Raw genomic sequence first — 21,547 nt, 5'->3', positions numbered from 1 at the left:
GACTGCCGCCGGCTCGGTTCGGCCTAAGAGCAGCAAAGCGATATGGAGCAGTCGGAGAGGGGAAGCTATTGCGAAACACGCGACCCCCCCCCCTCTTCGCGCGCAACGCCTTATCGTTTATACACTTAAACAACCCGCCTTGGAGGCTTGGCATATGTATTAATACCGCCCTCTCTCTCTCCCTCTCAGACTCGTCGCCGTGTCAAGTCATTGGCTAAAGGTTTGACTGCCCATTCCGTCCACCCACCATCCCATATTCATTTCGACAGTTCTTGACCGAAGGTGTGGCGGCACGACGTGCAACCGGGACAAAGTCTCCGTCGCGTAACGACCCGATCCAGGGTGGTTCGAGACGGCACAATCGGGCGCCGTCCTCGCGTTTCTCCTAGAGGCCCTTTTAAAGGTCCAAGTCTGCTCGTTGCGGCCGTCCCAGTGGTGTCAGATCAAAATCAGGCCGACAGGGCCCAAGGTTTTACCAGGTAGCAAGGGGATTGGTAGATAATATGGTTTTTTTTCCTAGTTAAGGTCCGCTGCCTGTTTGGCGGGATGGGCTTGTGGAGGCCGGTACGGGTGGGGTGAGTATCGGGACGGCGGAGACCCTGCGACCGAGCCGGGATGCCCGTACTGGCGCGTGAAAAAGCAGCAGAAGAAGCAGAAGAAGGAAGAAAAGAAGAAGAAAAAAAGAAAACAGCCCGGCGTATTTCGCCCAGTGCACGCCCACGGGCAGTTTTGGGGAGGGGGCCGCTGTCCTATTGAATTTCCCCAACAGGACAGGAAAGTAACCAGAGTCAGGACTTGGCGTTTCGGTCAGGTTAAAGGCTGTTACAGTAGCGCCGGAAGCTCACGGGGTCTTGATTCCTAAGACTACCTTGGGTATACATATCAGCAATCATACTTGCAGCCGACATGGCCTAGCGTCCTTCTCGCTCTTTCTCGCTCTCGTTTCTTTCCGAGTCTGATGGCTGTTGGGTTGGGTCGGCTGTTGGAGGACCAAGTTCAAGCTTGCAGATATGCCCTCCTCCAGACAGCGTGCGTATGCCATTGGTATAGAAACCATACAAGCTTCCGTAAACTTCCTCACCTCTGAGGATTTCCGCGAGAAGCAGCACGACGGGCTCGGTTTGGGCCCCAAAAGAGGCATTGGCCGCGCTCGAGCACGTCCGGTCGGCCCAGATAACGTGACCCGGAGCCGCCCCCGGGAGTTCTCTTTGCGTTGTCGAGGGCCCGGCCCCGGCCCAGGAGGGATTGCGTGATCCCAGAAAGAGGGTAAAGGGCGGGGGAGTTGTGTTGTTGTGAGAGCGAGAACCCCTCTCGCCTGTCCGCTTTTATGGGTAGTACGGGGTAGAAACGGCATAGATGGATAGACTTGGGCCGGACGCACGACGTCGCAAAGCTTTTTGGCCCGGCCCAACGTTAAGCCTAGGGGTCGCAAGGCCAAAACCGACGAAGACGCCGCTATTGCTAGGCTTCCACTGATTCATTCAGCCTAGCCGTTTTGTTCTTCTGGCGCCGGCTTTAGCCTTTACAGTTTGAAGGCTTGTGTTGGACGGCCAACCTTTCCTCTCCTCAGCACAAGTCATGGTCTCATATTTGTGGTGCCGTTGTTGATCTCTCTGCCAGGAGCACTAGCCCCGGAAGCTTTCTATCGCAGACGCAGAGTCGGGGGGCAATAACTATCCCATTTCCTACCTGCCCGACCACTGCTCCCTCCAACCGCCCTTCTCAAACAGCCATAGTGCTTCCGTCGCGTACGCGCGGCTTCCCCGGTGGCCTCCTTCGACAATTGCCGCCTCTGATAGGCTTTCCAACACCCGCCCTTCCTGAATACTGCTCCAGATGCCCCTCGCCAGACTATCCTCCTCGCCGTTGCCCCATTCGCCTTTCCCTAGCCTATACAGGATCCGTCCCAGTGTTTGGAAAGCGATACAACGCTGCGCGGGGACGGCACTCCGCGCGTATATGGAAAGCTCCTCGACCGTATACCCCGCCGCCTCTGGCGCCTGGCCGTGGTGATGCAGTCCCTTGGACACGGGAATCGCTCTGCTGAGCTTGGGAGGGATTAGGCCGCCCTTGAAGTCGAACCGCAGCGCCGAGATGGGCAGCGAGGGCTGGCCCGGGTAGTATGGGGATTCGCGATCGGCTGGGCTGTGTGCGGTGGGGATGGGCGCCATCCAGGCTAGCTTACTCGGGTCGGCGGGCAGGTTCGGGAAGAACTTCTCGTGGAGAGTTGCGAGGAAGTCCGGGTGGGAGGGATCGAGATCGGGGAGGGCGGGTGGCTGAGGGAAGTGCGTCTTGTCGGGCTGGGAGTTGAGCGGGAAGAGGCCTTCCGGAGGCGCGGATGGGGGTTTGTCTTCGTCCACTGTGGGCGGCGGTGATGGCCCCGAGTCTTCTACTTTAGCGAAAGAGACGGATTTCGGAGCAGAATTTGAATTTGTTTGAGGTCGGGATTGAGCTTTCGGTGGCGCGGACGTGTCTTCGATTTTGATCTCTGATGCCGGAGTCATCGGCTCTTTGGCTGTGACATTTTCCGTAGCGGGCGGATCGAAGGGATTCGGACCATGTTGCTCGTCAATATTGGCCCTGCCAAGAAGGCGTTGAATGAGCGACGGATCGAGCGAGTCCATCAGCTCCTTCCTCTCCCTCGCAATGTCCTCCGGGCTCATGTCCTCCAACTTCTGCCGGTTCTCGCGATCGATCCGGCGGCGTTCGGCGGCCTCGAATGATTGTTGTGAGTCGCTTCCGCCATTGTCCTCTGCCTGTGTAGAGAGGGAGCTCGTCGCCCTGGCGGTCTCGGCGCCTGTGACGGGCTTGCCTTGTCGCTGTTGCTTAAAGGCAGACACGCGAGTGCGTTTCTTGTGTGCGGGGAAGCCGGTAGGGGAGGCGTCGATGTCCTCAAAAGCGACTGGAGGTTTCGAGGGGGGCGTTTCTTTTTCGACAATGTCGCCGACCAGCATTAAAGGATTCATTATTATGACTGCTGCTGCTGCTGACTATGTGGTGGCTGCAGTTGGTATGAGCGAAGTTAACGTTTTGAAGTGATCACCAATCTGATTGTAGTGAGGATTCCCTTTTTTCCCTTTTTCCTTCTTTTTTCTGGTGGTGTAAGGGCGACGGGCTAAGAGTGACGTACCCTCCCCCCGCTTATCTTATCATTTCTTCTCCTTTTGGCTGTCTTATCTCACCTACACCCCTAGGCTGAGCTGGTTAGAGTCTCCCCCCTGCCTGAAACTTCCTTGTCCTTTTTTCGGAATTGCCCGTGCGGCACCCCGACACAAGCTCTTATTTTCAGATGGGAGCACATCGGGGGAACCGGGGTTATCTCGCCAATAGGATTACTCGCGTTGAGGGTTGAAACTGCGGCAGGTCGGAATCTCAGGGTTCGACGATCGTGTGGGACTCCAACGCATTTTATTAAGTCCACCTAAGCGAGTGTATTCCCCTTTGCAAAATAGGAGGCGTGGATGAGCCACAAACGCCTGGGCCGGAGGGGCTGCGCTAGTAGAAGAGGCTCCGGGTGCGTTGGTCTCCTTCTCTCACCCTAAATCCCGAAAATGCGCCGTTTTTAGAGTTGTGGCTGATGAGCGAGAACTGCGCCACATCATCTTTCCGCATTAGCGCCGATCGTTCTCGCCTAATTCCAGAAAGGTCTACGGATACCTAGATGGGGTCGCCCTGTGTTTCCGCCTTAAACTGACACTGTATCTAATGGTCAAACAGATGAAACAGGCTGTATTTTGTTTGTGATTTGGAAGTGCCAACGATGCATGAGCTGCGCAAAAGCCGGAGCTGCATCTAGCTTTTCAACAGTCCTGATTTCCTCCCGAGTTTGTAGTAGATTGGGTCTCCCAGGCAAAATAAAAAATAAAAAATAGACCTAACTAATCGTGATAGAGACCTAGGCTGAAGACATCCACGGACGAGGGTGTGCCCTCTTACCCATCATCTAATTGTCGTTTGTGTCTCGCCGATGGAAAGGAATGTTGGTACGGATAAAAGAAAGGATTATGCACGCTCTTTTGCATATGTGGCGTGTCGCAGATTCTGCAACATGTCTTTCCGCACCGGGCCACTAGTAGCATCTGCGTAAACTACTACCCGCAAAGACTTCCGTCCGTCTGTACTCAATGGAGGAAGAAGCACTGGCACCTTCACCTGCAGAGTCAGTAAAGGGGCAAAAGGCAAGAGGAGCTTGTCGCGCATCAATTGACGGAGTGTTGTCATTTCATACACAAGAGAGACTCATTGTCGAAATCTAAAGTTTCTTTATTTTTGGCAATCTTCAACGCAAAACCATGCAGGAAGGGGATGAAAACATGCGTTGTGCCATCGGTCCTCTCTCACCCCGGCGGCGGGGTGGGAGGCAGAGAGAGAGAGAGAGAGAAAGGGAGATCTGAAGCGGCTGCATGTGCTCCGGCCGTCAACTGCGATCCCCCGTTTCCAGGCCTCATCCCTGGCTCTTCTTCCCAAGTACCTCTTGTTCCTCTACGATGGGTTTGCACAAGATCCTTGCAGCAGACGCGGTTATCTGGGACACTAGAGCGAATATGGAAGCCGGTCGTGGTTCAACGTCAGACGCGCAGGCATAAAGCATCCACCATAAACGTCGTATCGCATCGTCATTGGCGGGAAAGTCAGGTTGGCACCTCTTTGTTGTACCCGGTACCTGCGCCCGGACCCATGTTTCTCTTTTTCCCTGCTAAGGTGGGTGACCTTAGCTCCGACCGATGAGCCTGTACCACCACCCGGCTACCTGCACACTGTTCCCCTTTCCTGTTGCTTGTCGCTGGATAATTAATTCGACGACCCCTTCTTTTCCTTCCTTTCCCCACGGCTCGGCTCCTGCTCCCCTCCCCCTCCTGGTGCGGCTGCACACACCTCTGGGCTGCACTAGGTACCGTCGACCGTCTGCCACGCCCCCTCGCGTCCTGTAGCGCCGCTTGCCCCACTTTCTAATTGACATTACCGCATCCATCCTGTCTCGCCCGGATGGCCTGGTCCGTGTGGTGGTTAAATGTTGACACATGATGACCTTGTCGTTTTGCTGTCGGCCATCACGACTGTCAGCCCCAACCAAGAGAGGTAGGTCATGAGGAGAGGAGAGAGAAGCGGAGAAGGCAGCAAAAGCCGCCTCAGTCTGTTTTTGTTATTGCTGCTGCTGCTGGTGCTGGTGCTGGAAGGGGGGGGCGTGTCCCCATTCCTACCTACTAATGTTCTCTCGGCTGAAAGTGAGGTCGGGTTCGTTGCCATACTACCCTATCCCGTCATCCCGTCGTCCATCTTGTCGTCTTTTCTTTTGGGTCTGGCCCACGTTGGAGGTTTTACACATTTCGCTATGCCGCTCCAGCCTTGATTCCTCGTAATGAACCCTCGCCCGCCATTTGCTTCCGTCTTCCTCTCTCTCTCTCTCTCTCTCTCGTCTGTCTCCCTGGGCGCCCCATTCACGAGGTTCCTTCACTTCTTCGTCTTGGTGTTTCCCCCCTTCCTGCCTCCACTGCCATTGCCTTCTGCTCCTGCCGCCGCTGGCCCCTCCCCCTCCTCCGCTTTAGTTGAGGTCTGCACCTGGCGCTTTCCGTCTGGTCGTCCACCCTTTCCATGGTGTTGCCATTCCCATTCCCCTTGCCCTTCCCCCTCCCCATCCCTTTTACGTTCGCTTTCCTCCTGCTATACTGTTCCCATTCCCATTCCTTCCCAGTTCGCTCTTTCCTTTCCGATCTTGGCCTGTCGGGACTTGACCGCCCACCCCATCCCCCATTCCTATTCACCCCCATTGTTTCCTTGCGTTGCCTTTCCCTTCACCCACCCCCCGTCCACGTTCCTCGTGGTCCAAGTCCTGAGGCCATCTGATCCCATCGACGTGACCCCAGCCTAGTCCGAATCTCTAATTCGGCTTTAATAATAAAATTTCCCTTGCCATTCACGCCTGCTGAGGCCATCCGCGTCTGCTCGGTGCCCCGTTTTTCTCGTCTTGCGCAGCAGCCAAATGTCGGCCCAAAAAATAATTGCTGTTCCCTCCCCAAAACGTAGCCATCCCCATCTCCTCTTCCGATCCTCCATTTCCCTCCTCCTTTTTCCTTTTCACAACTACCACGACACTGCAAATCCTACTGCAGATATTGTCAATTCATCAAATCAGGCATCGCCTCCCATCGTCGACGTTCTGAAAAGACCATCATTTTGTTCAGCTCATTCACCTGCACTCTTTGAACGTCTTTAATCGTCGCTTTCTCCCGCCTGTTGACCTTTTTTTATCGGTCAAAGGTGCCAGCTGTCGTCAAAAAAACGACTTCCGAAACTCCCTTGAGGTTATTCACGAGTTCCCACCTACGACTCCGCACGGCTACACCGCAGCTGACCACTGCTCAATTGGTGCAGCCTCCTCCTGCCTTAGCCAACCCAGTCCACCTTACATAATCCCGCCCTGTTCCCCCAACCTATCCCATAATCCGGCCAATCCAACGCTACAAAACCCAAACGCACCACAACGCGAACCCACCCCCCTGTCGGAGCAAAAAGTGAGGTCATTCAGGACAGCCTACCGAAGCAAGCTGTTGGACACCCAGAGTTAAACCACCCTCCAATGCACTGCACCTGCTGCGGCCTGCATTAGGATTTAGCTTGTCCGGGTTGCACCTGAGTCTTTTTTCTTTTTCTTTTTCTCTCTCTTTCTATTTATCCCAGTCATATTCCTGGTACAACCTTCCCTGTCACTCCAGTTTCCCGAGACTTCTTTCGGCGCGGTGTTTATTGGTGGTGGAGGACAGCCAGCTATGCGCGACAGCTCCTCGCCAGAACTATCACCACCACCTTCCGGCTCCGTCTCAGAACCTGGCTCGCCTTTAACTAGTCGGCCGAATAACAATATGGACATGGACGAGATTGTCGTCGACCCTTCCCAACCCCGTTTCGGCGTCCTGACAGGAAACGAGCAGCCGCAACCGGAAGTTCGCCTGACCGCTGCTGGCTTGCCGCGTAAGAAGCCCGGTCGCAAGCCTGGTTCTACCGTCAAGCCCAGAAACCCAGATGAGCCGCCAAAGGTGCGTCGGCCGCGAAAGCCTCGAGACCCAAATGCGCCGCCCATTCAGAGGAAGAGGAAATCGGCACCGGCCCAGGATGCCGATGCAGGCTCGGACTCAAAGTCTCTCGCCGCTGCAGCTGCCTCTTCTTCTACGCCGCCTCCTTCTCGACAGACCAAGATTACAGATATAGTCCGTGCTAGCTCCGACTCCCGACCTGGCTCTGCCCAGCCAGAACACACAGCGCAGAAGGCGCCCAAACGAGAAGAACTACCGCGTTCGATGCAAAGCATTCTTAATGCCGAGCCAGAGCCCGAGTCGAAGCCACAAAGCGCAACTCTGCCGACGCGTACTAGCGGGCATTACGACCCTATCCGTGGTAGCTACGACCCCGTAAGAGGAATCTTTGGCAACGCGTCATCGCCGAGACCCGCAACTCAAACCGTCAACCGACCCAGCGCGTCGCCTTCAATTGCTAGTCTTGTCGACCCACCCGCACAGAGCGTCACGTCGCCGTCAACCCAGGCTTTCGGCGCCTCAACCCAGTCCCGGGTACAGGAGAAAGCAACTGTCTCTGAATCACCCTCATACCCCCTTAGATCAGTACCCCAGCCTATCTCGAAGCCAACTGCTCCCGAGCCGAAGAAGTCACTCGCTCCCCCGCCGGTGCCCGCCTCCAAGGCGGATGCGAAGTCCAAAGATGCGGCCTCTACTGCTGGCTCCATCGCAAGCAAGAAGCCATCGCCCAAGCAGAAGCCTCAGAGGTCCGGGATCTCGTCGCCAAAGATTAGTGCACTGGACGATCCTCGTGGTGATCCCCTTTCAGACCGATCCATTCTCGATTTTGGCAGAGCCGAAAACGGAAAGGAATATAAGGCGCCGGACATCGTCCTCGACATCCCTATCAAACCGGGCGACACCAACATATACGTGAACGTGATGCGCATGGCCGAGGAGAAGTACGGTTGGGATGCTCTGCATCCACGTCTGGCTGAAAAGCGGGACCGCAAGGCGCGTATCGCTGCCGCCTCTGCCGCCTTGGAGAAGACGGCGTCGGGCCAAGAATCGGGCGACGAGATGTCCGAGGACTCAGACAAGGAGGCCAGTAATGTGGAGATGGGCGGCATGACTAGCGGTGCGGACGTTCCTGAGAAGCCCAAGAAGAAGAAGCGCAATTTCAAGGAAGACGAGTACGACAAGGACGATGATTTTGTCGATGATTCCGAGCTCCTGTGGGAGCAGCAGGCTGCCGCCAGCAGAGATGGCTTCTTCGTGTACTCTGGACCGCTGGTGCCGGAGGTGGAGAAGCCCGCAGACACTAGGTATGTTGCAGTTGCATCGTGTTGTTCACTGGAATGGCTGGCTAATGTTTACAAGACCCGACGGATTACCCAAGCGTGGTCGTGGCAGCAGAGGCGGCCGCATCGGCGGCCGTGGTGGCACTACTCGCAGCGAAGGCGGCACCGGCCGAGGTGGTGGCCCGGGCTCCAGAGGTGGCCGTGGATCCCGAGGCGGTTCGCTTACTCGCAAACCGCGGATCACCAAGTCGGAGAAGGAGCAGCTCGAGCGCGAGAAAGCCGAACGCCAACGACAGGCAGAGCTGAGCGCCAAGTCTACAAACGGCTATTCGCTTCAGCCCCAGACACCTTCCTTTGCGGCAGGAATGGCTGGAGCGTAGGCTACTTCCACGTCCCATGGCTAGAAGTGGAAGATGTGAGATTCAGCCTTGTAGCGTCAAGAGGAGAACGATTCTAAAAGGCGTTGTTTGCTATTGAGCAAGACATGCAACGAACAAGAATCGACAAATAGAGGAGCGTCTCTGGAAGTTGCTATTACAGCGATCATAGAGAAGACTCTGGCGAGAAACCACGGTCTCCGAACAAGAAGAAGTTTGGAGCAGGCGTTAATGTGTCGATACCCGTTTTCTTGGTGATTGACTTTACTGGCTGGTTTAACATGGCTAGTTGGCTTGGCGGTACTGCTTCGTGGGCGGAAAGGAGCGGCATGGGACACCAGCAGAACGGCGTTCGGATTCGGCGGACTGATTGTTGGACGAAACGGGACAATGGTCGGATGAGTCCACAGGGAGACCACTGACAGGAGTTTTGCGGCTGCGCAATAGATTATGCAAATTGTTGCTGACTTGGAGTTGAATTGTATTTTTTAGAATGATTTTCTTAGAGAGGCTTGCTCCCAAAACAAAGCATTATCAACAGAATGTACCTGTGATTGCCAAGTGCACCACCATCTAATTGTTCCTGATAATGTGATCGTATATCCCATGTCGGACCAACCCTGGCCAGTGGTTGATGATGGCAACGTGGGTCTGGACTCTGGACCCTTTGGAGCTGAGCGGGAAAAAATGCATGCTTGTATCGAGGCGCCATGTCATTGCGGGGTGGCTAAAAGTCACACCGCCCCGTATAATGGGTGGGATTTGGGCGGCAGAAAGTTGCCAAGATTTCGCATAAGCGATTTCTCCACAGTCCAAAAAATTTCGAATCGAAAATTCGCAGCAAACCCGCTCGCAAATCGCCGCTGATATCCAAGCTCACTCTGTTGTTCACCGAGTTTGCATGAACCCGCCCAGCCGTCGACCTTTTTTTTTCCCTCGCGGCAACACCCCAACAAACCCTTAAGGCGGTTTGCAACCCGAACCCGGACTTTCCTCCCCAGAGCAAAGCAACTATTCTTTTTTGCAACAAAGGAAACACAAGGGGAAGAAATGGCGGAATCTACATTACAGGTTCGTTATATCCGTGCCCCGCCGCTTACAAGAAAGAAAGAAGAAAAAAAAGCAGTTGGCGGTGGTGATGATCCTGTGATGTCCACAACAAGGTAGGGCGGCATTGACAACCTTATAGGACCGCCTGCGCGAGCACTCGAAGGCCTTTGATGGTCTTTTGTCCCTCATTCCGGCCAAGATGTACTATGGAGAAGACAACTCTGTATGTTTGCCCTGCCCGAGCCTCAATCCCTCCATGCCATGCAAGCGATCGCGTAGCGACAAGCGGCCTTCCCCAGCCCGCCGCGATGATCGTGCCTTTTCTTAAAGGCCTGTTCCTTACTCCGGCTTCTTGAGCATCTACTCTTAGAGGGAGCACATTTGCTTACGCGGATATCTTTCTCTCAGGACCAATGGAAGAAGAAGAAGCAGACAAAAGCCGAGGCGAAGGCGGCCAAGATCTCTAAGCTGGACCCCGACAGCGAGCTGAACCGCAACGCAAAGGAGGTCATGGACGAGCGCGCGGCACGCAACAAGCGCAAGCTGCAGCAGATGCAAGAGGAGGAGGACAAGGAAGAGGCCGCCGGCGATGACGAAGAATTCCCCGGTGTGCAGAGGGAGCTGCCTGGTCAAGGCCTCCGCAACAAGGACTACAAGAAGCAGAAGACTGCCGATCCTCTCGACACGGTCGAAGACGTCAACCCAGCCGAGATGTCGCAAAACCAGCTGATGAGAATGGCGAAGAAGGAGGCCAAGAAGGAGAAGCGCGCGGACAAGAAGGCAAAGAAGGCCGAGAAGAAGGCCGCCAAGGTGGAGGCCGGCGACGATGCCGCAGACGACACCGCCACCGTCAAAGCGCCCGAGGCCAAGACCTCCAACAAGCCGGCGGAGACCAAGACCGCAAAGTCGCCCGCCGCCGCCAAGAAAGAGCCCAAGAAGCACCAGAAGAAGGTCGAGTCGAAGGACGCAGAGCCCGTTAGCAACGACCACGATAGGGACGAAGACGACAGCGAAGATGAGGAGTATGAGACCGTCGACGAGGGGTCCGATGGCGAGGGTCACGCCGCGCCGGCGGACCTCGACCCTCTCGACCTCTCCGGTCTCAAGGCTGCCGAGTCCAGTGGCGCCTCGAGCCCGACCTCAACACCCAACTCCACCTTTGACGCCGCCACCGGTGCGAACCCCACCTCGGCCGAGGCCGTGAGCGCGACCACCTCAACGAGCTCCACCGTCCCGCCCTCCGAGAAGCCGAAGCACATTAAGCTCCCCGCCGACACCTCTGCCCTCCGTGCCCGGCTCGCGGCGCGGATAGAAGCCCTCCGCGCGGCTCGCAAGGCCGACGGCCCCGACGGCAAGCCCATCCGCACGCGCCAGGAACTCATCGAGGCGCGCCGCGCCAAGCAGGCGCAGCGCAAGGAGCACAAGAAGGAACTCCGCGCCAAGGCGCGGCTCGAGGAAGAAGCCAAGCGTGAGGAGGCTCTGGCGTCCAACTCGCCCAGCGTAATGTCCCCGCGCGTCGGCCTCGGCGACAACGACGACGAGCCAGCCAACTTCGCCTTCGGCCGCGTCGCCTTCGACGACGGCACCAAGCTCTCGCACGACCTGACGTACGCCCTCAACACGCACAAGAAACGCGGGCCGTCGGACCCCAAGACGGCGCTCCTCAAGATCCAGAACCAGAAGAAGCGGCTCGCGGCGCTCGACAAGGAGAAGCAGGCTGAAATCGCCGAGAAGGAGCAGTGGCTGACGGCGCGGAAGCGGGCCGAGGGCGAGCGCATCCGCGACGACGAGCACGCGCTCAAGAAGGCTGTCAAGCGCAAGGACCAGGCCAAGAAGAAGAGCGAGAAGGCGTGGAAGGAGCGCAGCGAGGGCGTCACCAAGTCCATCCGCGACAGGCAGAAGAAGCGCGAGGAGAACATCAAGAAGCGCAAGGACGACAAGCTCGCGCACAAGCTCGGCCGCAAGAGCGGCAAGAAGGTCGGCGGCGGCGCCAAGAAGGCGCGTCCTGGGTTCGAGGGGAGCTTCGGCGGCGGCAAGAAGAAGAAATAAGCCTTGGCCACGTACATACACTGCCTCCGTCCGGCCTTGAACGAAGCACTCTTTCTTATTTGCGAGGACCAGAAGAGTTTGGGTGGACGCGAGATACGAAGGCTTAATCGAGATTCCCCGTGGGGGCTGCAGTAAGCAGCAGCAGCAGGAGGAGGAGGAGAAAAGGGGGTCTTTTTAGGAAGGAAAAAAAACCGATGGCGGCTGTTGCATCATAACCATCATCAATGTCATCTGCTACGGATGGGAAAACCGGCGTTTATGGGAAAAGGTGGCAAACCACTGTACTTTTTTTTTTTTTCACATGTTCCTTTCTTCTCTTCTCGCACAACCAAAACGGGATGGGAGGACGGGGGACGACGGCGTAGGAGGGGGGAACCCATGAATACATATTTCAATCGTTCTAGCCATGGCATGAACTCGCCCCGCCTGGTCGTCCGTTCTCTAGCTCTCCGCGGTCATCAGGTCTCCGTAGTGGGCTGGCTATTAAAGCGCCCCCTCCCCCTGATGCTGGCGGGGAGCAAGCAGATATGTCGTGTATTTATCACGACACAGCTGGCGCCTCTACGACGACCAGACACAGCTTAAGGGACAGGGGTGGATGGCCATGTGTTTGTTGTAAGTGTTGCATTAAAACGATCGCTTACGGTGGGAAACAAATAAACGTAGCTGAAACCCCCAACCAACTACACGCGCGTGTATATATTTTCGCCGTCCCATCATGCGTCCGTCCATTCCCTCTTCCTTTCGGAGATCCCCTTGTCTCCGCGAGGCAAAGGAGGAATGTGGTGCCCTTTCATAATGCTTCACCCTCCGGTTTAACCTAAAGATCCTGCCACCGTTTCCCTCCCAATTACATGTTGCAAATTGTTTTGGTATCCGGAGAACAGAAGAAAGATAATATCCCCCCCTCCCCCCCCCTTTTCTCTGTTGGTCATTTCTCGTGAGGGTTCGACCACGGTATAGGTTGGGAGAGCTCAATGCTGGGCGTTTTGATGAGTGTCGTCTAGGTTGTTGAAGAGGATGGGGAAAAGAGGGGATGAGTTGCCAGAAATCGCTCAGGCCGCCGCAGCAAGACCCTCCATCGAAGGCCAAAGAGGTGTGTAATCGGAATCAAAGGTCGGCGTGTTTACAAGAGTGAGTCTAGGCGGGTGAAGACACTCAGACAGGCGGCGACAACTTCGAGTTGCAGCTCCTTGTCCTTCCCGTTGCTGATTTCCTGTGGGGGTTGTCAGATGGGACATTGGCTGGCGCAGGACACGGGATCTACATACCTCTGCGATTGCTTGGGGAAGATTAGCGCCGATACCGTTGCCGGTGGCCTTCTTTCCGAAGGGCCACTGGCTGTAGTCGGCGAGGAGCTCATCCGTCTGGGCAAAGGCACGTTCGCGGGCCTCGTGGCCCAGGGTGCTGAGGGCATTCTCAAGCACGTTGGCAGCATAGGCGGCGCAAACCATGGCGATGGTGCGCACGTAGCGGAACTCGAGGTTTTCGGGCAGGAACTGGGAAGGGGGGAGAACGACAGTACGCTGGGTCAGAACGTTACGGACGCGGCGACGGATCTCCTCCTTGGCTCCCCCGTCGGCGACAGGGTGGGTAGCCATGTCGAAAAGTAGGAAGTTGCGCTTCTCCGTGCGAAGGATGCCCTTGTCGACGAGGCCCTTGGCCAGGCGCTCGCGGACCTGTTTTAATTGGTATCCGATCTTCATCAAGTTCCAGGTCTCTCCTGTCGTTGGGGGTACGGTTGTCAGCGGATGCTCTGGAAGCGCAAAATGGACAGCGTGGCGGGCGATCCAAGGGAGGAAAAAAGAGGAAGGAGGGTTTACCGCTCATCAAGTCGATCCAAGAGCTGACGCTCATCTTCTCGCTCTGCTTCATCATCTTCAATGCCTCGTCAAGGAGCACCTCGCCCGTCAGGGTCTCGTCAATGACTTCGATGACGCGGTCTGCGAGGGGGAAACGCCTTCTCGAGGCATCCTTCTGCATGCTGATGCGGCCACGGAAAGCGAGTTCGATGACGATGCATCCACGGAGGGCGTATGAGATGTTGTCGTTCCAGAAAGATAGGTAACCCTGCACAGGGCAACAAAGTCAATTAGCGACCTGGCTTCAATTGTGGCAATCGTGTAGGGCTGGATGTCGTGGGCGTACCTGCTTGTCCTTGAGACCGAGCAGCAGAACTTCCTCCATCAAGGTCAGCTTGGGTTGTTTGCTGCGCTCTGCGCTCTCGCTGATGTCGCGGGGGTCAAAGGCAATCTTGTGGCCATTCTCGCCGCTCTCGTAGCTCGTCTCGGGGGCGCTGTCCTTGTTGAAGTTGCTCGTGGAGTTGGTCCGGCTGGCGCCGTTGCTGGTCTCGCCATCGCCGGCCGTGGCGCCTCCACCTCGGCGTCTAGTAAGGCCTCCTGCCGGTGCTGACATTGTTTCAGGTGTTGGGGAGGTGTCGTGGAGATGTCGTCAATGGACAAAGGAAGGTAGGGCTGCTGGCTCGGGGATGGTCCAGAGACTTGGGAAAAGCTCGGGGGGGTCAAGCGGTGGTCGCGGATCAGATAGACGTTCGGCACTGGTGACAGATTGCGCGAGCGGTCACGGGATGAAAAGGCGATGGTGCGGTGCAAGGCAATAATTGTTGCAAAGATCGCGTTTACGTTGTAGGGCAGCGGGTTATCGGTCGCGATGTCGAAGGGCTTCTTCTGTCTCTGTCGCTGTTTCTCTTTCACTCACTCTCCCTAGGGAGCTGCTGCTGCTGCGCTGGCTAAATTGGGCTGAGCTGCGTACTCGTTGGTTGTTTATGTGTCAGAGCCAGGATAAGTACCTCTCTGGTGGCTGAAGACGGAGGAATGCCAGACCAATTTCTGCTGATGGAGGTGGGCAATGTGGTGGATGGAAGAGCAGGTTTGTCGTAAGGGAGATATAGCGCTCTTCTGTCGATGTGCCCTTTGCTGCTATCTCCCCAATGGCCTGTTGGTTTGCTGATCCCTTCCGGTCCATTAATGGAATTTCTCGCAGCCTAGAAATTGCACCGCCTCAGCTCCCGTGCACGGGCCATGACCGCTCGTCTGTTGAGCTGAGCTTTTTGTGGCGCGCCCAGGAGGCTCATAGGCTCCACTCCACAGGCGGCACTGCAAGCGCGATACCGCCTTCTTTCTCCAATTGAGGGGGCAGGTTATCCGTATCCTTGATGCAATGCATTGGCTATTGCATGTTGCCTCTACTAGGCCTTTTATCAATCGCTGTCGACTCCGGCGCGCCGGATCCCGCCGACGACGGCCTTGACTCGAAACCCCAAAGTTAGATTTGCAAACTCTCTCCACGTCTGTCGATTGTCCGTTTCACCTCTCGAAATCCGTTATTCCGTCGCAGTGCACTCACTTATCGGCGTCTGACATGAACACGTGTCCACCCCCTTTCAAACGAGACCCTGTCTCACTCAAATAGCCCGCACCGCGAAGCCCAGCCTTACGTCGGCGACTTGATATTGTATCACGCCCTTAGGTCTAGAAAACAGCAACGATTGATGATTTCCGGCAGATTATCAGTCGATTTGGATTGTCAGTCGGGTATCACCACATACCTGTCAGGTTCCTGTTTCACTCCACACAAGGAGCGGCTATCGTTGGCATCTGGACCGCACGCCCTACCGCCGTATGTGAGGGCCGATCCCGACCCAAGCCCGACCGGCCATCGGAGCTTCCTTTGTGGGTCTAGCTTCCGTCCTCCGACCCGACACTCCAAGCAGCCCCTACAGGCTCTTAGCCATAGATTTCGGATTCATAATATACACAACCAACTTTCTCTCATCGTACCCCGATTCAACTCGCTAGTCCTTCATGCTTTGGTTCTATCCAACTGCGATACAAGCTACGTTACTTTACCCACAAAACACATCGACCTGTTTCATCAACTTTTTCACTTCACGTTATCCGGGTCAAGATATTGGCTTCCAAGCTTAGCGTGTCTTCTTCTGACGAGCTATGTACTGCACTCGTTTGATTTGTGGTCGATGTCAAAGTCATTGCGACTTTTAGTATCCGCTACGGACCTGCGTGAGAGCGAATGGTCGACATTTCCCCCCACTTCACTCGATCTGGATATAGCAGAATCCGAGCTCTCCCGCTTTTTTTGCGCGCATGGACCCCGCATCGGTATACAGCTATCAGACGACATATACTGTATATTCGCTCAGCTCTTCTAGGAATGGTAAAAGTACTTAGTACATCACATTCCGGAGGTCCTCTTGATGATGATTCCAATAGCCTATTTTCACCTTGGCCCGGAAGATAGACACGAATAAAAATCTGGCCTGACCTCTACTGAACTCTTAGAGTCCTCCACCCAGTTTTCAACAACACTCTCAAGCTGGCCGAATCGAAGAGGCCTCTTTCTACCATTTATAGGACGAGGGATGGAAACCAAGCAGATGGAGGTGTCGGCTTTCACGAAGCAGCCTCTTATACCAGATAAGTGAGCTGATATCTATGCGACTCTACATTGCGCCGCAGTAAGTACCAGCTCCGACGAGCGGTGGTAGAAGTGACATCGTCCGACAGATATCATTCGCCTCAGACGTAGATGTCAAGACCCAGCTTAGCAGCCCAAGAGTCACCTCATCGACTGCCAAACGCGGAAGAAAGCAAACTAGCAAATCACACGAGACATTATGCCTCATGTTCGTGCCGGCAGTACGGTAAGGCGTCTGGTTCACATACACGGTACCAGTCAGCTTCTGTGCTCTATCAAGACTAGAGATGGTTTCAACATACAAACTTACACTGGCCCAGCTACAGAGACCCCAATCCTTGCGGGCAAGCAAGACTCTCCGTGGGACCTTTGGCCTTCAATGTGCCTAGACATTAGCCCCCACTCCCTTTCCTCACCTTTACACATGGTCACAGTCCTCGTCACATCTGCTCCCCAAAACATCACGAGGACCGCCAAAGCGCGTTCGAATTTATCATCTTGAATTGACTCTGCCTTGGAAAGGCATACAAACACACATACGCCAAAGTAGTCAGACGCCCAACACACCGTCTATCAATATCGATCTCCAAGCGCATCGCATCATCAATGAACATAAAGGGGGGGGGGGGAAACATACCACACCCTTCCTACCTGAACCCTTGACGTATGCGATGGAGTGTAGCTAGCGAAATAACCATGCCGCCGTGAAAGGTGCAGTAGAGAGGGAATACAATTCCACCCATACCCTAGCCGAGGTCCCGTAGCTCTTTCTTGGTTCCGTACCGCGATAATAACAGCAAAACGAACGAGGATAACCCCCTTTCCCCTAACTTCTTGAAAGTTCTTCGCCTATTCATACTAAGGGCGGCTTGTATTGTTGCATTACAAAAAAAAAAAAAAAATTTGAAAATGAAACGGTCGAAAAACAGAAGCAGCATTGATCAAATAAAGAACAAAAGTTTACCCTTTCCGCCTCAGTCCAGGACGGAGATTTTCTGCTCTGCAGTGCTACCGAAGGACTGAATCTCGGATAAGACAATGGAATAGGCAGACGGCCAGACACCGAGCCCGCAGTAACGCCCATGGGGTCACACAAGCTCGCTCCCATCCTTCCAACATCGAAATGACAAAAATAAGACGCTCCCCGTTTTCTCAGGGAGGCCTGACCTTCCCGCCCTGACTAACCGCCAGTCAATGGCTTTTGGGTATCCCAATATCCTTAGTAAAGGTCATGCCGGAATGTCTGATTCGATCTGCACGACATGCCGTCTTTCCCTTGCCTGAGACCAAATGATGATCCAACCTCAACGCCGGGGGGTGTGCGAAAATGAAAAAGGGTAGAAAACGTATATCAAAGTGGTGTATGATAACATGTAACGTTTGGGGTTATGTGAATACAAGGTAATGAAAGCAGTGTAAATAACTGCAAAGTAATGAAACCTGCAGTAGAGGTTTGTGTGGGGCATCCTTGAGGGTAGCGGAAGGGCGGCAGCTCCCGATCGTTGCAGCAAGGCCCATTCCTCACGCGACAGTATCGCCAGCTAGGCCACAGAACGACAGGTGTGCACCAGGAGTATGCACGGAAGAATGCAGGTGCCATGAACTCTGCGTTCATCTCTCGATGCTCTCTGGGCTCATCATCCCCATAGGCTCGTCCTTGTCGGTCTGGCTAGCGTTGCCCTGACTCTGCATACTCTCGTGCCGCTCCATGCTGGGGGGCAACACAATCCCTGACGGGTTACCCCCACCATTGATGTTGGCGTGCTTTACCTTCTTCGCCGGTGTGGTCTCGCCCTTCTTCTCCGGAGAAGCATTGGGACCCTTGTCACCTGCCTGCGCCGCCAACTCCATCTTCTTTTTCTTTTTGGCGAGCGCGATCTGTTCTTTGGGCGGCCGCTTCTGCGGTGAGACGATCTTTCCGGATGCCCCAAGGCGGGGTCTGGGACGCCGTTGCTTGACAGGAAGCTCTTCATCCTCAACCAGGGGGGCATCACCATTAGCGTGGAGCTTGGCGAGAAAGAAATTCTTAACCAGACCAATTTGGTCGTGAATGTTATCCTTCGTGAGAGGCTCAACCGGCGGCAGCGAGTCGAAGAGGTCGGTAACTTCGGCGCCAACGGCCTGGGTCTGCATCTGGTATTGGCTGCGGACACGAGACTGAAGCAAGTGAAGAGGGACTGAAAGCATATCAAGACCCATCTCCTTGTCCAGGCCGAGAGCCTTGAAGCCGAAAAAGTCTTCTCCAAGATCCTCTGCGAAGTCTCCGCTGACGAATTGCTCGCTGCCGTCCTTGAAGGCACCGACACCATCTTGTCCGGCCTCCTGGGTGAGAGCAGGGCGAAGAAGCTCGGTAAGGTGGAGCTTCATACGCTCATGGATGCCGCTGAGCTTCGAACTGAGTCGGTCGGTTTCGTCCTTGGCGTAGGATTCCAGACTCAACAAGTCGCAGCCGTTCTCGTCTAGCGTGTGCAGGATGACTTCTTCTGGAGTGAATCGCGGCTGAAATCGGGCGGCTCCTTCAATGCGGGAGTTAGTAGCCTCGATCTTCTCGGCTTCGCGATAGATGTTGAATGTCTTAATGATCTTTTCAAAGTAGTCAGACGCGATGCTGGTCAGGGTGTCAATGGCTGACGGCTGAAGTTCCTCAAAGCCGGTGTGGTAAAGGATCTTGGCAACGGAGCGTTGCAAAGCACTACGGCAAGTCTCTGGTGCAATGACAGGCCCAGTATCGGCGATGAAAGAGGGCTCGGCATCCTGCTCGATGAAAGCCTCGTAGTTGGACTTAGGAAACTGGTTGTTGTAGACCTAGAAGCTGGGTTAGATGGTTTTGTTGCTCCTTGGCAACGGCGTGCATACCTGAGTCTGGATCTGCATCTGCTTGATCACGCCGATCTTGCTCGACAGTTTCCTGGTCTCCTGGATTTGCCGGATGTTGTTGTCGATCTTGCTGGTCAGCTTACTCTTGGGCGCAGTGAAGTGGCCCTCGGGAATCATTTGGAGATATTCCTCGTGCTGATTGATGACTTGACCCTCGCCGTCCTCGACCCACTGGAGCTTCGGCTGAATATCCGGGATCATGGTCAGAGGCTCGTAATATGCAGGCACGTTCTTTTCCTCTTCTCCCTCCATGCCTTCCGCAAGGGTCTCGGCTGGTTTTGCAGCCTCCTTCGCCGCAACAGCAGAGGAATCGGCTTGAGAATGGCCAATAACGCCAAGGCTTTCGGCCTCCTTTTGTCCTCTCAAGTACCACCGAATCCCGGCCTTGTTCCTGAGCAGGGCGGATGCATCAGTGTTGAGCTTGTTGTCCTTGAACATCAGATGGCGTTCCTTGGCGATCAGCGCTCGGTCCTTCTTGGTGACTTGCTTCCAGATCTTGTACTCGTCATCCTCATAGGCTTGTTCTACCGCCTCGTTGAGAGCTTGTCCCAACGCCATGCCGTTCAGTGTCGGCCCGTCAATGTCCATTGCGTCTGCATTGCTCCCGATACCAGAATGCCCGTTGAGGCCGCCGGGAGTAGCCGATCCCGCAATTGGGGTGCCGAATCCGCTCCCGTCAACGGCCTCAGAGCCTTCTCGGCCCTTGGCCAAGATACCGTTGAGATGCAGGACCGGCTTCTGGTCGACGCCCGGGGTGCCCTCCTTCTGATCCGCGGGTTGTTTCCGAGACTTGGCACCCTTGGTTCCAGCGGTACGGCCGCGAGACGACATAATTGGCTCGTCATCCGAGTCGTCGCCGCCATCCTCTTCACCACCATTCTGTTTACGGCGTTCTTCGGCCTCAACCTCGGCTCGCGGGCGGATGACGAGGTCCGGGATGAGGGGGATGAGCTTCTCGGCCTCCTTACGCATGCCATTGGCCATCCTTCGGAGAGGGTGGCCCATGTCTTGGTTGTATCGCAGGCAGTTGTCCCATATCAGGTTTAGGTCGGTGACAAATTCCGCCTTGGATTTGTAGGTGAGGGATTTGAGTTTCTTTGTCATGGACCCCATATCCATAGGCTGCTTGATGACTGCATTGTGCCGAAGGTTGTTAGCCAATCGGGACCCAACTCGTCTGCCTGGAGACAACTTACGATTATAGTAGTCGGGCGCGTCGCGTTTGTTGACTCTTTGCAAGAAGGGTGTCGAGTATTCCGTATGTGCCTTCAATTCCGTCAAGACTTTCTCGAGAGCCTCGTACAGCTCTTCCTGGTTGACATTCTCCTCGCTGGCCCATTTGCTCCGGTTCTTTCGCACTTCGTTCATGAGCGACCGCAGTTCAGCATCCGAGGCGCGAACCTGGTCACGCTTCATATCAATCCTCGCAATCAGGTGCTTGAGGGTGAGGCTCGACGCGCCGAGGTTGGCGCTGCTGAGCGATCCGTGGTTCTCGGGTTGGGTGCCGTGCGTGGCGTTATTATTATTGTTTTCCATTTCGGCCTGCAATTGCTTCTCCGACTCTTCCAGCTGCTGCTGCTCGAGCATAGCTGTCCGGTCGTTTTCGAGGGTGTAAAAAATGGTATGGAAGCTCCGCCGCGCCGCTTCTTCGGTCGCGTTGCGCGCCTCCTCGAGCTGTTTGCGCGCATCCTCGCTCGTCTTGGTCAGGTCCTGGGACCCATCGGCCTGCTTGAGTTTCTCGAGCTGTTTGCCGGGCGAGCTGACGGAGTGCACGGGCGAACTGCCGGACTTGGAAGGGGAGAGGAGAGAGCCGGCGCCAGCGGCCGCGGTACCGCTCCCAGACTTGCCCGGGTCGGCGGATGTCGCGTCTTCTTCATCTTCATCGTCGTCATCGCCGTAGTCGTCTTCGTCGATGACCCGCTTGGCCTTCTTTAATGGAGGCTCCTGAATCGGCGCATGGTCGGTGGTAGGGGGTAAGATTGAGGGGGAGGGGGCGGAGGGGCGGCGCAGCGCATCGATGGCGGAATAGTTGTATGATCCATCATCGGCGAATAGCAACGCGATCTTTGCCTCGCTCTTGTGATAGAGGTCCTTGAACAAGGCGCGTCGTCGCTCGTCTTCAATATCAGGTGGTGCCTCAGGCATCAGCGCCATCGAGTGGTCGACGGGGGTTCCGTTGCGCGCAGGACCATCGTCAAGTTGATGGAACAGGCGGCTGGAGGGCTGATGATGGAGAGACGGCGGCTGCCATGCGTGTTGGCCATTGGGGAGGGACATTTTGTGCCCGGATTGATGATAGCGACAAGCGGGCGTCGTGTCGCCATGCGCAAGGAAATGCGCTCGTCAGGGACCGAGTCCGGGCGGCAAAGGGTCGTTACGGGCGCATCAGTAGAAAGAGCGGCATCTATAGAGATGACGAACAGGCTTT

General features: G+C 55.5%; 5 protein-coding genes across 5 annotated transcripts; 2 read left to right on the top strand and 3 right to left on the bottom strand.

Moving 5' to 3' along the window:
- Positions 1–1,685: 1,685 nt before the first annotated feature.
- GLRG_06717 (uncharacterized protein) lies at positions 1,686–2,966 on the bottom strand (the record flags this gene model as incomplete). The annotated part of the gene is made up of 1 exon (XM_008097571.1): positions 1,686–2,966. One exon carries the CDS (start codon positions 2,964–2,966, stop codon positions 1,686–1,688), a length of 1,281 nt encoding a protein of 426 aa, XP_008095762.1.
- A 3,801-nt stretch (positions 2,967–6,767) lies between these two features.
- On the top strand, positions 6,768–8,691 carry GLRG_06716 (histone promoter control 2; the record flags this gene model as incomplete). The annotated part of the gene is made up of 2 exons (XM_008097570.1): positions 6,768–8,335; positions 8,391–8,691. 2 exons carry the CDS (start codon positions 6,768–6,770, stop codon positions 8,689–8,691), a joined length of 1,869 nt encoding a protein of 622 aa, XP_008095761.1.
- A 1,047-nt stretch (positions 8,692–9,738) lies between these two features.
- On the top strand, positions 9,739–11,787 carry GLRG_06715 (surfeit locus protein 6; the record flags this gene model as incomplete). Its single annotated transcript, XM_008097569.1, has 3 exons — positions 9,739–9,759; positions 9,878–9,961; positions 10,147–11,787. The coding sequence occupies 3 exons, from the start codon at positions 9,739–9,741 to the stop codon at positions 11,785–11,787; spliced, it is 1,746 nt and encodes a 581-aa protein (XP_008095760.1).
- A 1,126-nt stretch (positions 11,788–12,913) lies between these two features.
- GLRG_06714 (uncharacterized protein) lies at positions 12,914–14,202 on the bottom strand (the record flags this gene model as incomplete). Its single annotated transcript, XM_008097568.1, has 4 exons — positions 12,914–13,003; positions 13,059–13,510; positions 13,611–13,857; positions 13,936–14,202. 4 exons carry the CDS (start codon positions 14,200–14,202, stop codon positions 12,914–12,916), a joined length of 1,056 nt encoding a protein of 351 aa, XP_008095759.1.
- Positions 14,203–17,853: 3,651 nt separating this feature from the next.
- Positions 17,854–21,396, bottom strand: GLRG_06713 (uncharacterized protein; the record flags this gene model as incomplete). Its single annotated transcript, XM_008097567.1, has 3 exons — positions 17,854–19,047; positions 19,099–20,252; positions 20,316–21,396. The coding sequence occupies 3 exons, from the start codon at positions 21,394–21,396 to the stop codon at positions 17,854–17,856; spliced, it is 3,429 nt and encodes a 1,142-aa protein (XP_008095758.1).
- Between the last annotated feature and the right edge of the window lie 151 nt (positions 21,397–21,547).

The sequence above is a fragment of the Colletotrichum graminicola genome (assembly GCF_000149035.1).
Source record: "Colletotrichum graminicola M1.001 genomic scaffold supercont1.27, whole genome shotgun sequence".
Classification (NCBI taxonomy): domain Eukaryota; kingdom Fungi; phylum Ascomycota; class Sordariomycetes; order Glomerellales; family Glomerellaceae; genus Colletotrichum; species Colletotrichum graminicola.
Note: the sequence above shows the minus strand (reverse complement) of the source record. Positions and strands in the feature narration are given on the sequence as shown.